Consider the following 18,488-nt stretch of genomic DNA (forward strand, 5'->3'; position numbering starts at 1 on the left):
TTTTTAAAATTCAAATAACACAATTGACATTTTAATTTTTGAATTAAATTGGTTGATAGGGTTACCATAAATTTTCTATGATTTTTCAATAAGTCTGGAAATAAATTTATTTCTGTCATAAAATAAAACAAAACAGAATGACACTTGTTTCATTCATTCTGATTATATTGGGTGTTCATTTAAATTTCTCCTCATAGTTTATGTTAAAGAGTCGATCGTGAACGGACCACGGATTACAGATCACGGATCAGCTGTCTAAAATATAACCTCACTGTTTGCGTTGTTTGTTTTTACTCTGCAGAGTGACAAGTGGAGAAACTTAAATGAACACTCGATATGTATTGTGATCGTTATGGATATTGTGAGCAGTGTAGCTAGAAAGAGAAACAATAATCTGGACGATTCTTTTTGAGAAAAGTTGTTTGTACATTGATTTGTTTTAGAAGAAGCGAAAAGAAAACCAAATAAATATAAACAGGGAAACCAAAAAAAATGGGAACCATTTGCATTGCAATTATTATGAACATTATAAGCAAGTATTATTTTACGAAAACTGTTATTTTTCAGAGAGGTAACTTCTGCATTTGTGTTTTTAATAAATTCTAGGTAAGATATTAAATATTACATTTCAAATAAAATATATTAGGATGTATCCTGTCGGGCAACAAAGTTTATAATTATTAACTCCCAGATATAGCAGCATCTGAAAAACACTTCTATTAAATTAATTTAAAATTTCATTCTCCAGTGTATTTTTAAGCTTCCGAATTTTTTCAGGTGCTCCAAAACATATAAATTGGAAATTAGATACTTCCCTTGTTTACCTTATTTATCACAACATTGAATTTTGTGGAGTCGACGTAAACAAGTAGGTCGGCATCACCTCACCTTTTGGTTTCATCAGAATTGACCCCAACTCGCCTTCTATATCCGTCACACATTTTTGTACGTTTAAGCGTAAAACATCAATTATTCACTTGACGTTTGAAACCTTTTAGCTCACCGTGTTCGGTAAATGAGCAAAAATATTTACCTGTCTCTTAAATAATTTTCTCGCAAATCACATCAAAATATTTGTAATGAGACGCATCTCTCTCTGCTCGATTGTGATGGCGTTTTTATGTCTCTCTTGTCTAACGAAGCGACGGGATTAAGTCGTCTTAAAAGTTTATCACTTACGAAATGGTTTTTCTAATTTATATAGACTACGTGAAAGCGTTACGAGATTTTATCATCTCTGAGACAAAATAGTTCTTGAGAATTTTCACCTCAAACGTGGATTAATATTTTACGCACGAAACACTACAAACATTTACATTGTTGCAACCATTTAAAACGTTACAGTTTCGAAGATCTTTAACGAGGAAGCCGTCTAGACTAATGTCAGCCGTAACTTTTACAGTTTTCACTATAATTCAAATGGATCGTAAAGGATAAATTCTTTAAAAATCATATTTTCACCTAGATTTGCACACGATAACTTCCATTACGTGTCCCTGTTTGTAATTTAGTTGTTGCGGAAAATGTAACCCTCTCTTCTTTGTGTTTACGCCAGAACGATTCGGTTAGTAAATGCACTAAATCAAGATATTGTTCCTTGTAAGTCTAGGAAGCTTAAGCAATCTTTGAAACACCTATCTGTAAGCTCATTAAAGCTCCAACATCAACAATATCATATTCTAATGACACGGATCGGCTATTCTGGTGTTACTAGCGACTGTTACCATAGTAACGGCTCGCACAACCGACGCCTCTACCACCATCTATTATGATGCCTCTACAGCCACCACATTTTATCAACAGGTGCATTTTTGTATGGGTGTGTATAACCGTAAGTACGATACTGGAAAATCGAAGGAATGAACTTTTCCGCGGAAAAATTCTAACTCGAAAACGTGATGAGGTCAGAATAGTAGAAAGCTAAGTGTCGTGGTATGTAGTTAACGGCTCAGCGAGCTCTATTAAATTATTAAGAGACCATCACTCAATTTATTACATGTCTGTAATTTCACTCTCTCAAACTACTCGGCTTTAACATACTTTCTGAAGAAATAAAGGCTAATGGTAAAATCCGACCGTATCCGGCTCTGCAGATTATCAGTTAGCCGACACCTTTTATCCAGATTCACGAGAGCTAGAAGATTAATTAATTCAAGCAGCTTCATAGCTAGCATTACGTCAGAGTGGTTTTTCTACACGTTCTATAAAAGCGTAGCATCAATTTCCAATTTCGCCGTCGGATTCTGGTCGACACTCTTCTACACAATATTTTAAACACATTTTATATTTAGTGCAGAGGAATATCACATTTTTATATTTGTCATTCGTCACATATTTGATACGTTCAGAATTATGCACAACGTCACAAATTCTGTAAATATTCATTAACAGAAAATTATAATCGAAACGCTTCATTACTAGTGCCCCCTACGTGTGCTTTCTACAATTACACACAATTCCCAAGATTATCAAAGACTACTCGATACTTTTAACACATAGAGTTGACTCAAGTTGCAAAAAACCAATTTGTTTTTGCAACAGCACTTTTATGGCATTAGTAATTTGAAATTACTTTAAAACTGTACTTATATGAGAAATATTCAATCCAAACTATGACTTTCTGGTCCCTTTGTGCCTTTATTTGGTTCAAAAATATTGAAAAAATGCTGTTGCAAATGACAAGTGGTTTTTTGCAACTTGAGTCAACTATAGAGTCTATTTTTTAATCAAAGAACCACAACATCGCAATTTACACCCAAAATAGAGCTGACAACATTGTACACTTGTGACATAGGGTGAAAAATCTCATGATATGAAAATTGAGGTTATTAGAGATATTAGTAGCGCAGCATGTTTAATAAAGTTAATAGCAACTAATAACAACTAATTTGAGAGTTTAATAAATGTCTTACTTTGCGAGACATTTTTAATAACATGTTTAAATTTTAGCTGCGAGTTTGCGTACTTTCAAGGACATTAAAAATGACAGATGTTGGCTGGTATAGCCAATAGATATCATTAAATTCCCTAAATTTAGTAAAATTTTATATTGACAAACCTAAATCAACAGGTCGTGGTTCTTTGATTAAAAAGTAGACTATACATACATAATGTCTCCCAAAAAATGCCACAAGTCATAAGTCCCTTATTTATTCTTCAATTTCAGTCAAACAAATCTTTTTTAAATTTAATCTTGAATTACACTTGACCGTCATTCTAAAAAAGTTATCTGCGGAAAAATTAGTTTTTTTAGATTTTTGGGATTCTGTCGCAAACTAAAAAAGTCGTCGAGTCTTAAGTTTTTTACACAGAAAAAATATGTTGCAAAGGGGAGTCCAGTGGTGTAGGATGCATCGCCACGTGGGGCTTAATAAGGGAGGACTTCATTTTTTCTTTAAAACAATTGTCAAAAATGTTGCCACTAGTTATTTGATGGTTATTATGTTGGCAACGTAAAATGTCAGCCATTTTGATGTAAAGGCGCTACTGAATATGTTCAGTTGTATTTTTCAGTGTCATTATCGTCTTTATTTCTTGTCTTTTGGTATAAAATTTGCTTAGATATGACACTTTTTTGACCTTTGAAAATTATTAACATAACCTCAAACCTGATCTAGGGAGATGATTTTATGATACAGGTGTTCCGAAACAAAATGTTTAGGGTGATAGAATTTTGACATTATTGACAATTGTTTAAAAAAATTGACTATACAGGGTGTATCCGAATTCGACCGACAAACTTTCAGAGCAGATTCTACGATCAAAAATAAGCATAAAACTCTTAATACATATGGGGTCAAACACGCTTAGTTTGCGAGATAATCAACAAAAACGTAAAAACAATTACGAATTCCTTAGATTTTATGGGGTTATCTGTGCATTGAACAGGGGGGCGAAATTTTGACAATTTTTGTAAATTGTACACGACTCCTTCTTATTTTTGTACGTTTCATCAAAAAATTCCTTTTGTTGCTGGTAGAATTTTTTAGTCGATTATCTCACAAACTAAGCATTTTCGACCCCATATGTATTAAGAGTTTTATGCTTATTTTTGATCATAGAATCCACCCTGAAAGTTTGTCGGTCGAATTCGGATACACCCTGTACATTCAAACATTTCATTGTTTTCCACGGCACAGTTAAAAATTTCATGAGAAACCCAATTTAATGTTGACAAATATTTTTAGAATATTTTCTGTTGAATATTGCTCCAAACCAAACTTCCTGGACATCATACTATTCAGAAAAAATCTCTTCTTTACACTTTTATAGAACAATTTATTTGACTTTCGTGTTTAGTTGTTAGAGCTTGCTGCGTTTTTGAGAAACAAACTGTATTACATTTAGAGAATTACAGTTTTTAAATCTATTTTCGTATATTTAGATTCCACTTCTGAATTTATTAACGACGTGAAAGTTGAGAGCTCATTTATCTAACCGTTATAATTTTCTTAGTGCTTTCTTTGATACGTGTAATATATTTATCAGACGAATAAATATTGACAAGATAATTAATTCACTTTCTAACGGTTATTTAAGGCAATTGTGCGTTTAACGAAAATAGTTGAGAATTACGAACAAGGTCAAACATAATAGTCATTTTAAAAACATAATTAAAATAATAAGATACTTAAAATTTAGATTGTAAGAAAGTATAAAAGTTTAACGGTAAATTTGAAATTAATAAAGTGACCCAAATATGAAATGATACAAGTGGCTGTAGAATAATTTAATTATTTTAGACGTGCGTATACAGACAAAATAATTTTTATTCATAAAACAACGTTAGCTTTTTTCGTGAATAATTTACAATAAAATTTGAGTGAATGTGGTAATAGATATTTTCAGTTTATTTTACAAAATAGACAGACACATAGAAGGTAATACTGCAGGTTAACGAATAAAATAAAATTGCGTAAGAGATTCGCTTAGATTAAACGAAGTGACCTATTTTGCGTATAAGAATGTAAACACTCCGTGTTCGAATGACTTTTGTTTGATTTTATTTTGAGTATTTTCATACAAATTTATTTACATGTAGACTACACCCTAACTACAAGACTAGTTTCTGCTCCTAGAGATGATAAGTTGGGGCAGTGGAAGTTGCTCTAAATAAGAGCAAATAACTTGCACAGTTCTTAATAAATAACCAATAATGTTTTTCAAACAAATATCTTACAATCATACTCTCGAGTAGTACATGTACAGTGTGAAATTACACTTGATCTGATTTATAAATAACAAAAACTAAGTAGTAAAAAATAACTTAATATAAATAGAGTTAGTCATGCTGATAACGGCGTCGGGCGCCGATTACAAGCACAAGTGATCGATGAGATGATGAGTTATTGTTTAAATAAGAATGATTTGCGTGAACGATAGGGATTGGGTGGGTGGAATTGGGGTGAGGGTGAAAACAAAGCGACCGCGTTGACCGGCAGATTCACTCGCACAATCACTTGATTGACCTGAACATCTTTGGAACCTTCGGAATGTACCTATAGTTTTGAAATAGTCAATTAGCCACTTTCACGAACTCTGCGTTGTCGTATCCTCGACCTCCTGATGCGAAGGCCGTTGCGATTCCTTTGCGGTCTATGGCCCGCACTCGAACGAACAAGAACGCAGCTACCAGACTAGCCACGATGAGGACCAAAAGGAGCATCACCAACCCAGCCACGAAGCTCGGAACCGACATGCAGATCGTCTCGGGATCCGACGACGACGCCGACTGGATCACGACAGTCTCATTGCTCTGTGCTGAATTCAGTGCGAAATTGACGTCACCTGGAGCGACCACTTGGATCGTTCGACTGGTGTTGACGTCGGTCATTTCTTGGGCTTCGCGTTTGTAGACGTGGCTGACCACCACGTTCATTACTTCGGGGCTGCGCCTCCTTCTGGCGCCTTGCAACTCCGCAGGGAGGTTCTCGACGGATCGAGGTCTTCCTCCTAGCGTGGCCAAGTTGCCTTCGAACTCTTCGGCGATGTTGCTTTTTCGCTTGACGGTGTTGTACGCTCCGTGGTGTCCCGGTGGTGGTGGAGGCGGCAAGTGGATGTCGTTGCTGGTTTGCGCGGAGATTTGTGGAGCTGGCGAAGACAAGTTGGGCGGGTTCGACGTCGAAGATGAGGACGTTTGGGCTTGCGGGGCCGGTACTATGTCGGGATTGTTGTCGGAATAGGCGCCGGTGGGACCTGAGGGGTGTCTAGGGTCAGGGAACGCCGGAGGGACGCCGTATTCGGCGAGAGATGGCGCACCGTATTCACTGCCGAGACCGTTATGACCGCCACCAAAATCTCCACTACCAAGAGAATTTCCTAGTGGGGGAGGTCCGTATTCACCGGCAAGGCTCAAGCCGTGACCTCCACATTTTGGTTCGGGGCAGTTATATCTACATACTTGAATTACACATTGGAAATGGACGTTCATGGAATCTGGGAATTTGAACGCTTGGAAGTAGGCGAAAGACACGACAGAAGCCGAAGGTCCGAAGTTCTTGATCTTCTGGAACTTGCTCATTATCTTTGGTCTCACTACACATCCATATTGGTCGACCAATTGGATTGGAGCGCGTTTTCCATCGTGAGCCACGCAGTTTCGTACCAACATGTCGAATTTGTTTTCGTCGTCTTTGATCGCCAAAACCATGGTCATGGTCTGTCCGATTTTGACGATTCCCGACACTTCTGATGCCCAAGGACCTTTGCCGACTTGAATCTGCATCCAGCATTGCAAGTTGTCTCCCAAGAAGTTGGCAGTGACGGCGTGCAGCATGTCTACTTGGAAAGGTCTGAAAGTGACCGCTTTCTCGTAGAAGTCGTACCACGTGCAGCGCAATTTCCTGGCTTGATCCCAGACTTCTTGCACGTAAGGGTCGTACTGGATGATGATGGTGTTCTCGACGTAACTACCACTCGGAGTGGGTCCTCCGTAACTGGCGGCGTTGTGATTGGCAGACGAAGACATGCCGCAGCTGTTGAGGAAGATCTCGAAGGTCGCACTCAAATGTCCGGTTCCTGGTTTCAAATGGACGCAGTGGGGGTCGCTGTAGAACCCTTTGGAGAAGATCATGCCGTAGAAGGGTCGGTCGAATTCGATGTTGACACGCATGTGTGTCTTCTCGCACTGCACTTGTAAGTGTTTGATTTGAGGCATGTCAGGGGTGGCGAGAGGCCAAGGATCATCCGAGGATCCGCCTCCACCTCCTTGAAGTATCGTCGGTGGTGCGTACCCCGGACCTGACAAAGGGGGTCCGTAGACGGCTCGATGCTCCAGAGGGAGAGACGCAGAATCGGAAAGTGGGGCGTCACATCGTATTTCCTAAAGTACACAACCGTCCCATCACGTCTTGTAAACAAGTGAAATTGTCACTCACCGTCAAAAACAGCACCGTGAATATTCCGAGGGTGGCAAGCTTCAATGACTTCGTCATCGTTGTGGTTGTGCCAGTGCTTAGCCGTTGTCGATTCTGAAATGAAAATTATATAGAGACATTGACAAGCGAGCAGCTGTGTACGAAGAGGAGCGCGTTTGAACGTCGGTTCTTCAACGGCCTCAACGTGGTACCGCTCCTCTCCGCACCTGACGGACTCTGACCCACTAACACACTCCGCAAGCACAGTTCAGCGTCCTGCATGGCGAATGCATCGTCGATCCATTACCATCATACTGGTACTACCACCAAATACTCCCCGCAATCAAAAACTCGATTTTTCGATCGACTCGTGTATTTCTAGTACCACTTGAGCCACTAACCGCGCGACCTTGTCTTATTAACGTTTGCAGTTGCTCTAATAACAGGAGAAATGCAGATGCCGACCGCTGGAGCGAAGAGTTATCTATTTCTCATCATCACCGACCACCGACCGACATTCTTCCTATACTCTTAGAAAGTGGAACACGCGTTCGGCCTGTTGTGATCTAACATTTATTAATTCTTACGATAATGTAATTTGTTCAACAAACGCTAAATTGTAGTGTTGGTCCGACACGCAACATCACATGTTGCGACGAACCATCACCCAACAGTCTGCGACCATTGCTGGTACCACCACTGTGTCAAGTCTCACATTTTAGATTTTACGCGACACGAAACAAAATCATTTTGATAAATTTGATGCCATTGTTCTCCACAACAAAATTGTTGTTTTCTCTTTTTGATTGTTTTTCTGTAGAGAGTAGAACTGCTCAACAAACCTTAAAATTACACCGTTTACGTAACTTTCAGCTGAGACACAAATATGACTGTCTGAAAATGAATTGCCGTCGACGTAAGAATTCAAAAATCTATCTTAATACTTTTTTTACATAATAATGGTGCAGTTGGATTAGTTTTTAAATCTAAACCGTGACAGAATTTGGTGTAAATATTTGGATGTAAACAAGAAATGGGTTTTTGTATCGAATAACAAGTTTACATTTTAGCTCTAGGTTAATGATTTTAGAATATTCGCAAGAACATCACTAAGCGCGTTGAAAAAAATTTCGTCCCGTTATAATTTATACTGCATATTAATAAAATAAAAACTAAATAATCGTGATTACACGTACGACTCGGCTAGGATGACTTAAGGCAAATAATAAGTGAGGTGTGTGTCGATAATTAGCACCTGTATGATTTTATTTATGTCGACGGCGGTGCGCATGCGCCTCTTAAATCCATTGACACACTGCCTTGCTTTCATTTCCACTGTGTGCCCAATATAGCATCTTTTACACAGAGAGACGGTAGCAATCCATCACTACGATGTGTTTTTAAATTTGTATTCCAAATCGATACGAAGATATTGTGAACATGTTGAGGATTTGTCAACACTTGTTGTAACGTTTGTCGGCGACTCAACCTCGACCTTCTCGATCTATTCAGACAAAAGCGACAACGGTTTTTGGTTTTGCGTGTTTTGACAAATTTTGACATTGGGTTCGTTTAAATGACAGGTTTTGAGTCACTGCACTGTGCGCGGCGTCGTTTTCAGCAGAATGCACCTTGTACTTACTTACTAATCCCAAAAACGTACACAATAACACAAAATTGGATAAATCCCTGCACTGTCACTGAACACTGGCACTGCAATCCTCGAAACTTATACAGTTTTTTCTTAACACATTAACTGGTGCAGTTGAACGAAAAGTAATACACTTTAAAATCTCCCGTTGGTTTTATATTGGCGTGAAAGTTAGTCCCCCTCTCTTGACTGAACCACTAGTGGAACAGTGTTAAAGCTTTCTGAAGAGCTTAGCTGCCCGGATCCTACGCTTATAGGCACCCATTGTAAACGGATTCCGGATTTTTACCTTAATGACGACGCATTCAAATCACTTTCTTTTTGGTTGACGCACCGTTCCGTGTTGCACAATCGATTCATTACTTGTCACCCCAAAAGACACTTTCGATTATTGGGTTTTTCTACATCGTTCGTCATATTTTTCCAGCTTGTGTCATCTTTTCAATTCAATTAAAACTTTCTGTCACAACCGAACAAACACGATTTAAATTTTTTAATTAAATTCACCTTTAAATATTAGCACTAACGCTGCAAAATAACAATCTAACGGGTGAAACAAATACAAATGGAATAATGTAAATTCGTGTCGGTAACATAATGGTCTCCACAATTTTTGCTCTTCGCTAATAAAATGCATTTACATGTTTTGAAGCTGACAAACGTGTCCCATCGACGTTTCGATTTTAAATCATTTTGTAAAGATGTAAATAAAAATTTTTAACAATTCCCGGTTCGGCCAAAAAAAATATTATTTGGCAACTTACACTGAAAGACGAACATCTTCGACATTTTTGAAAATTCGAGAACATTTAAAATCGAATACCTACATACAGGGTGCGTCCTAAAAAACGTCGCAAACCATATCTCCGTTATTTATGGCTCGATTTAAATAAAACAAAAACTGGAATAAATCACTTTAAAAACACTATAGATTTATTTTGTTTTCAAAAAGTCATTCAAGGTCAAATGATAGTCAACTTTGTTTTTTCAAATACTTAATAGCTTGGTTATTTTTTTATTCCGATTTTGAAAGAAATTATTTTTCTGAATCCAACGATATGCCACATGTTAGAAATTAGAAGTGACCGCGAAAGTAAATAAATAAAATAGCATTATTGGAAATTTTTTCTTAGAAAAAAATTAGGTACATATACAATGGAAAACAATCCTAAACGCAATATTTATTACACGTTCTGTCATATTATTTTTTTTTAATCTTCAAAAAGTATTGTTATTGCGTTTAGGATTGTTTTCCATAGTATACCTGATTTTTTTCGAAGAAAAAATTTCCAATAATGCTATTTTATTTATTTATTTTCGCGATTACTGTTAAATGCATTCTAACATGTGGCACATCGTTGGATTCAGAAAAATAATTTCTTTCGAAATCGGTATAAAAAATATACCAAGCTATTTGAAAAAACAAATTTGAATATCATCTGACCTTGAATGACTTTTTGAAAAAAAATCTATGTTGTGCTTATAGTGTCTTTAAAGATAACATTTTTGTTTTATAATACAAAAATTTCCGATAATATTGCGGAATCTGGAAAAGTGCCCCGAATGCTTGCAGCGTTTCCACGTTGAATGGCAAGGGAAATCCTCTCGAAGTGGAATTTCTTTGATTTTGAATCGCCTCATTCCGCGATAAGTCGGTTTCCGATGACATTAATGAAGTCGATGGCTTCTTTGCACCAAGGGCCTAAGGTTTCAAATGCTAAAGTGATTTATTCTAGCTTTTGTTTTATTTAAATCGAACCATAAATAACGGAGATATAGCTTGCGGCGTTTTTTAGGTCGCACCCTGTATTTGATATGGGATGGCATAAATACGACACATCTACAGTGTGTATCTGAAATACGTGTGTTAATTTTAACCAGTGAAAAAACTCGCCAACTTACGAAAATTCTCTCTATAACATTTTACAAAATTCGCAAAAGTTTGTCAAATTTTTTACCCCCCAATTTTTACCAAACGAGTTGTTTTGTGTGATTAACTAGTCTTTATTTTTTTGTAACCATGAGAATTTTAATTTTGATTACTATTTTTTATAACAATGTACCTGTACCTTTTTTGACAAGGCTCCGTTTCTATTACAATATAAAATGTTCGCCGTTAGCCATAGGCGGGTACATATTTTAATGGAAAATTTATTCCAAATTTTAAATCAATTTGTGGCGCTTTTACGTAAAAAATGTTTCATTTAACAAGTTCTGCTATATGTTAATATTAACACACCCATTTTAGATACACCCTGTATATTATTATTATTAATTGTTTTGTCAAAAAAAAAAAAATTATTAATAGTATTGGGAGTATTCGATTTTTAAAGTTGCTCCTTACTTTGATATCAATTAAATTCACGTTTATATTCAACGAAAACAAATTATTTTTTAAATCACAAGAAAATGTGATGTCGAATTGTCTAATTTTCAAAAACCTTTAAATTATAGCGACTTGTATTTAAAAAAAACACATGATAAAAAATATACATAAAATTAATTTTTCTGTGGGACGTGCTCTGATAAAATCTCATTGATTTATGTTCACCAATAAAAATTCCTGTAACATTTTAGTCGATGTTTACAATTAAAAAGGAAACGCGTTCAACATAACAATAACAACATTTTTTGCCCTTCCAAGAGATCAATATTTTTTTTTAAACATTTAAACAACAACGGTGAAAGTTAGAATTTACATATTGCAAATACGGAAAATGAGACTTGCAGGACGCAGAGGTGGTGTATTTTCCGCCGCCCACCGTATAACTTTTTATTGCAGAAAACTAGATTTCCAGCAGATAAATAATAAGCTGAGCTAAAATCCCTAACTCTGAGAGCTCACATTTCAGTAGATATGTAAAACTTTCATTTTTATCGAGTTTTGCCAAATACGTAATGGCGTAGGAGCTTGTTGTTAATTTTAAATATGTCAAAGGATGGCATTGAAATGTTAAAAAAAAGATAGATATGTACCTCATTTTCCGTAAATACAATATTTGTTTTTGTAATAACAAAAATGTTAACCCAACTCTTGCAACTTGTTTATTATTTCCTCCATGCAAAAATATAATTTATAATTACACTTAGGACACGTGTTTTAATCCACAAAGCTCGAGCTTCGAGAAAACCGATATTCCCACAAATTAATTATTTATGAGGATGTAAATTGTGTTCTGTTTTGTGGTCCACTGTGCATATTACCCAATTAAATATTTCATGTATTCAATCTGTTCTTTAACGCGGATTTAGAAAATTTAAAAAGTTCTGCTGGAATATAACATCCTAAACTTGTAATCAGATTTGAGACGGAAATTGGCAACTCCGGGGTAGTTTTTACTGGGAGGGTTGTATCACTCGACTAAATCAGACGTTGAAGACAAGAATGAATGTTTGGATGATCTAAGAACAGCTTGTATACTCATCTAAATAATATCATTACCCAGCCGTGGCAAATTCCTTCGTGTTCTGAAAACGTGATTGAGAAGCGCGGTGTGATCGTGGCTTAACCACCCAAGAATATGAAGCACATTCATTAAAATGAAATCCATTACGAAAATTCCAGATTTTGTTTGCTCCTTCGGCGTATTTGCCGGACTGGCTGTTAAGCTCAACAACCCTTGGGTCAACTTGTGCTTATTATCACCACCAAACACATGTTTTATTTAGAGCTTTGGTGCATTACATACAATGTGTTCACCCATAATCCAGCCTAGTCTCTTACACTGCTGATACGAAGTGTTACACCCCAAAAAGCACGAATTTATTACAATAACCAATGAATACGGGAGCAATATAAGCAATTAATGCAGTAACGGCTCTTCACAGATGTTACTCGAATGGAACAACCTTTACTTAAATATTAACTAAAAAGTGACCGATATAATTACCTTTTCGTAAAATATATGAGCAATTACGTCCCAGCGCGAACATTTACTGTTAGTGTTATTTAACAACAGTATTTCTGTATCATTATACCATACTCTTGTTACCAATTCGTACACGAATCTATCTGCAGTAGAAAAAATACCATACATTGATTAATTTCGTACAATTTTGTTCGTCGATACTTTCACTACCTATTTTAAATTTTTGTGCAGTAATTTCAGCGTAAATCACGGGAGTTTTGAAGTTTCACAGGTGCACACGTTTTAAATAATTTACAAAACTTGAAGTATCCAGTCATTATAATTAATCTGTGCAGGTGCATAAATCTTGTTATTTATAACCATGATTACGTTTATTAGCTGGTGGCACCAGCAAATTCACAAAAGTATAAATGTTGCATTACCGAGAGATAAAAAATTGAATTAAAATTAGAGAGTGCATTGCAGACAAACAAATTGTTACGTAAAAATTTGTTTTTTGAATGTACAAGTTATTGCTTACTGAGTAATATTTAGTAAGTATTGTTGCTTGTTTGACGTATGCTCATTGAAGTTTATTTTATGCGAGGTTGTAATGGGAAAGACTAAAGAATCATAAAGTCAGGTGCCCAAGTAGAGCAGGTTATAAAAGAGGTAATAATTTCAGAAGGAGAGCTAGAGCTGCAGTTGTAAGTGTGCTTAATCAGATTTGCTGTGAGCCGTGATGTATTCGTGTAAAGGTCGTTCGTTGTAAATTTGGGGATAAATGACATGTTGCGCATGAGAGATTTTTTTTAGGTTTCTGAGCGAAGAACATGTGTCAGCGAGTACTGCATACCTGTAAAAGGCGGGTTCAGATTTATTTGGACAAAAAACTCATTACAATATAGAGTAGGCTATAAAACTGAGAAGAGTTGTTTAAATAGATATTGAATGGCGACCATAATGATAGGTTCAGATGCCGGAAAAATTGGTTTGAAACGTTGGGTGTCGGCGAAAGTAAAGTAATAGGATGATATACGGTTAAGATTTTGGAATCCTTTTTCGAGAAAAGTAGTACATACTTGGTTACTTTCCACTTAAGCATCTCGCAAATGTGCGTTACACATCGAACAATGCACAGTAAAATGTTTACATTGTGTCCGATGTGTGTAACGCATCGTGCCATGAATATCAAGAGGCCACGTGACACAAATTAAAATCCTTTTGGGACAAGTTGTGTCTTTTTGGGCGTGATCTCGTACAACTCCAACGACAAATCTGACCCAATGGTACAGTTAATCGGTGTTAGAAAACGTATCAGCCGGTATGGCACAAATTTTGCACGAGCGATATCATCCTGTTGCGATAAAGTGGGTTTTTTGGATCATTGTACTCGCAGAGAAAGTTATTAAATTATTAATGCGACCACCTACTAAAGCCGTGTCAGACTTGACGGTTTCCATTTTATGACTAACCACCCCGATTTGGTTCGCTCGACTCGTTATTTTCCGGATGCGCTTCAACAGTTGATACTGATGGTGTTATTCAACGTGATCGGTATTCATCCCGATAAAGCATGGTGGTATTACATATTCCCGGGAATTACAATCTGCATGTGTAAAATTTTGTGACGCAAACTGAGGTGTGCTCACAGCTTTCACTTGCTCAAATCGGGTACCCATATCGTTGCACCCGGATGCGAGAAAGTGGTGGTATCGTGCTACGAAACAATACAATTAAGCACATTAAAAAATGTGGCATTTGTTCCGCATGCTATTACTCTATTGACACTTTTTGCCACGTTCTGGCATCGTTTTCGACAAGTGTAAAAACTATTGTTTTATGTAATTGACAGACATGCACATGTCGGGGATTAAACCGAAAATTAGACAATCACGTGTCTAGACAGATCAAAAAATTCGAGATGGACAGCAAAAAACTTCTAGGTGTAAAACTTGAAATGATAGTGTCGTTAGCACCGCCGTCAGGCGATGAATGCAAATTTATGTAAGAGCTTTCGAGACAAATGCTGACTCTGGTAACGGAAAGATAGTTGGAGAATGATTTAGAAATCACAATTCTTCATTCCTCGGGTCTAACCTACGCACTTTTTAAAATAATAATTTAAGATGTATCCAGATCGTATCCTGGATCGTTTCTTATTAAAAAATTGATTCTTATTGTTCAAAAGAGACGTGTTTAGGCACCCTCAACGAAAAAGGTAATTTTACGTATTCCCAAGCGGACGAAAAGTAACTCTTTTTCGGCCGCACTTTTTCGGGCGCACTTTTCTGACCCTGGACGGTGGCGCTATCTGTTGGTCTGCTTAGTAAGTTAACAACAAAACCAACAAAACCGAGTAAACCGACTGAAAACAAATGAATATTTGACAATTAAATTTAACCAAAGTATTTTATTTGCCAGAAAAAGTGTGGTATCGTTTATTTCTGGTGCTTATTTAGTGCATAATAAGAAAATAAACGTTCATCTAATAATCGATAGCAACAGCGTGATGAAGAAATGTGTAATACAACAGCGAAAGTGATGAATAAATGTTTAATACGCTGCCGGACACCATAAATTATATAAATAAATAATTGTATTGCAAATAGTAAATTTCTCGTTTTGTTGACAAGCTGATAAAAAATACTATACAAAATTATGTATTAATAAAAGTATGTATTTATTTGAAAAAGTAGATACAAAATAAATTTGTAATTTTTCCAATGATGTCTTTTGCTTTGTATCTAGTTCGTGCGGTCGCCTAAATAATGTAATGTGCACCTCGGCCAAAAAGTGCCTTTTGTCCTCGCCTCGACTCGAACGATAAAGATGCATTTTTTGGCCTTGATACACAAATAACTAATATTGAACTATAGGATTTTATCTATGAACACACTTTTTCTTAACTAAGAAATTTTTATTTTTAAACCAATTTTTTTCTATAAGCTCAATTAATAGTAAATTTTCGTAGAAAATTCTTCATCCCACCCAAAAATTTTACTATATACATATTGTGGCTTTATGCTTTATTTCATTAAAAAGAAATTACATATTGACCAAATCTAAATTCTCAGGACAAAAACGCAAAGTTCACCTCAATTATTAAAAATAAATCGCAATATATCAATATATCGGGCGACGTTGGAAACCGTCAATTGTCTTGCTTTATTAAAGTGTAAATTGACAGTTGTAACTACAGCATGTTAACATCTAACCTAAAATTTATAAACAAAAAATCTTTCCGTTTTTTGCTTTATTTGCAGTGTTTTACGTTCAAAATAGAATAACTAATGATTCCTATTCTCGAAGCAAATATCTAAGGGCACCCTTTACTGAAAACATGTTCAATCATGTGCCGATTAAATATTTAAACAAATGTCGTGTCAAACGGCGAGAAATTCAAACTTTACACTGTTCCAAATGGTTTACTTTTTTCAATGCCTGCTCAGCCCAGGTTTTCATTTGAACGCATGATAGCTTAGAGATCTGTCGACAAATTCTCACTATATTTTTAACAACCCAGTATTTTAATTTTTGTCAAGTTTTTTACACCAAGCATACCAAAAAGCTTTTTTAATTCGTGGATTTTTAGTAACAATGTTACTAAGACGATCGTCGCAGCTTGTTTAAAGATTAAGAATACGATTGACAAAAGTTATCACGTGATTTCTGAAGTTGAATTTGAACTTGGGCAAAAAAGAAATGAATGAGCGCGAAAATATGAGCTTTGAACATCTCGCAATAACTTTTTTCTGGGGACTATTTTCAACCAATTTTCGAAATGTTCTAAGCAAAGTGAGAAGTTTGGTGAATTTTCTTTTTTCAATTTCGAAAACTGTCATACTTGATGTGTACCAGAAGTCACGTGATAACACTTGTCAGTCATATTTTCAGTTTTTAGACAAGCGGAGACGATTGCCGTAATAAAATGTTGGGCAAATCAATGAATAAGAAAGTTCCATATTGTGCGAACTTCTTGGTAAACACTGTATCTTATTTCCGGCATATAACTTCCAGAAGAAAATTAACGGAAAATCTATTTCGAACTCCAAAGTGATTACACCCTATTTTTGTATTTAACATATCACATGATCCAAAAAAAGGCTTCAAAGTTACCTGTGAAAAACAAAAGTTAGTGTCTTGCTAAATTATTATTTGAAATGTCATTTTGACATTTGTGAACTTTTTTATTCATAATTTAATGTTATATGTTTTACAAGCTTCACTTTAGAGCATTAAAACTCGTCCTTGAATCGTACTTTGTAAGTAACACTTTAACTTTGTGACAGTCTCTAATAACAGGTGTTTACACAAAAGTACCATGAATTAAGCTAGGAGTTTTGCTTTTCATAATAACTTTGCTAGCGTTTTATTGATCACATAGTATAACAATATTAACTGACTGTTTCATAATATTTGATGAAAATATTGTTTTACTTCTTTTGCATTTTCTCTAAACACCAAAAAAAGTATAATTATCGATATAAAATTAAATCACCTCATCCACTCTTTTACAAATGAGATTCTTAAACAAATTGCATTTTAACATTGAAATATGTTGTCGTTGTTTCATAAATTCATCAATTCATTCACTTTGGTACTTTGGAGATTTTCAAAAATTAAAAAAGTCAAAAACTTATCACCACAATACATATAGCGTTTTCAGATGACTTTGAAATGTCGAGTTGTAAAACTATTTCATTCACGAAATCTACAAAGTGACATTTTGCATTTTTGTACGCCACTATAGTACCCCTAAACTTCAACGCTATTTATGTAAAAGAGTTGTCCCTCGACCCACCACTCCCACCAGAGTCAAATGAAAACACTATACCTCTATTTACGTGTGGTCATTATATATTTTTATTTCCACAATCCACAAACCAAGAAGAAAATTCACAGTGACCTCGTGTGCACAACTTTTTACAAATATGAAAACTCAGACAAACGAAAATATCGTCGTAACACCTAAAAATAGGTAAAAGCGTCAAAACTGTGTTTCGTTGCTTATCGTCGCTCAACGTTTTAAAAGAATACGCCTCACATAATACTTCTTTTCTTTACAGCCTGTTGTAAAAATTAATTTCTCTTGAGTCCAAGTTGACACGTATAAATTGAGTTACTGCAGACGACATAAAGACGTAAACATATTTTCCAAGTTTTTCATCCTAAAACGCAAAAGCAAACATTTGGAGTCTCACAAAAAAAAATAAAAAAAAATTTCATTCGGGCATTTGATTGTGGTCTTTGATTAGACCAAGAACATTTCCTCATGAGGTTTCCAAGGGGCTCAAGGCCAACATTTGATATTATACTGTATTCCTGTGCCAAATTTAATGACATTTAACGAATTCTTTGGATCGTTCTAGCAATACCTTTCTTTTATTTTCTGTATTGTTCAATGAGTAAAATTCTTGATTGCGTTGTGTACTTTTGGACTCGTTATTTAAAAATAAAAAATATCTTTCCTGAACCCAGGTTAATCAAAATTTTTTGTCACTCGTTAGAAAACCCAATTTTCTTAGTTAAAATGAAAGTTGTAGATCCAGATAAGGGTGACACAATTAACGTTATGGTATTTCGGTGTCGGTCGTACTTTTGTATGTTTTGGAGCGTCAAATTATGAAGAGA

The 18,488-nt window shown here is 35.7% G+C and overlaps 1 protein-coding gene across 2 annotated transcripts; it reads right to left on the minus strand.

The window, feature by feature from the left end:
• Nucleotides 1-4,980: 4,980 nt before the first annotated feature.
• Nucleotides 4,981-9,211, minus strand: dyl (dusky-like). 2 transcript variants are annotated; one of them, XM_069060645.1, is made up of 3 exons: nt 8,998-9,211; nt 7,377-7,469; nt 4,981-7,321 (listed from the first exon to the last, which is right to left on the minus strand). In XM_069060645.1, the coding sequence occupies exons 2-3, from the start codon at nt 7,431-7,433 to the stop codon at nt 5,516-5,518; spliced, it is 1,863 nt and encodes a 620-aa protein (XP_068916746.1). In that variant the 5' UTR covers nt 7,434-7,469; nt 8,998-9,211; the 3' UTR covers nt 4,981-5,515. The 2 variants fall into 2 exon arrangements, with proteins under 2 accessions (XP_068916746.1, XP_068916747.1); XM_069060646.1 differs by lacking the exon at nt 8,998-9,211 and adding an exon at nt 7,598-8,298.
• Between the last annotated feature and the right edge of the window lie 9,277 nt (nt 9,212-18,488).

Source organism: Tenebrio molitor, chromosome X, assembly GCF_963966145.1.
Source record: "Tenebrio molitor chromosome X, icTenMoli1.1, whole genome shotgun sequence".
In the NCBI taxonomy this organism is placed as follows: Eukaryota; Metazoa; Arthropoda; class Insecta; order Coleoptera; family Tenebrionidae; genus Tenebrio; species Tenebrio molitor.

Excerpts from the sequence above, each read along its gene's own strand:
- dyl (XM_069060645.1), bottom strand. The coding sequence starts at position 7,433 with ATGACGAAGTCATTGAAGCTTGCCACCCTCGGAATATTCACGGTGCTG. Across the intron at positions 7,322-7,376 it reads TCACGGTGCTGTTTTTGACG|GAAATACGATGTGACGCCCC; the intron begins GTGAGTGACAAT and ends TGTGTACTTTAG.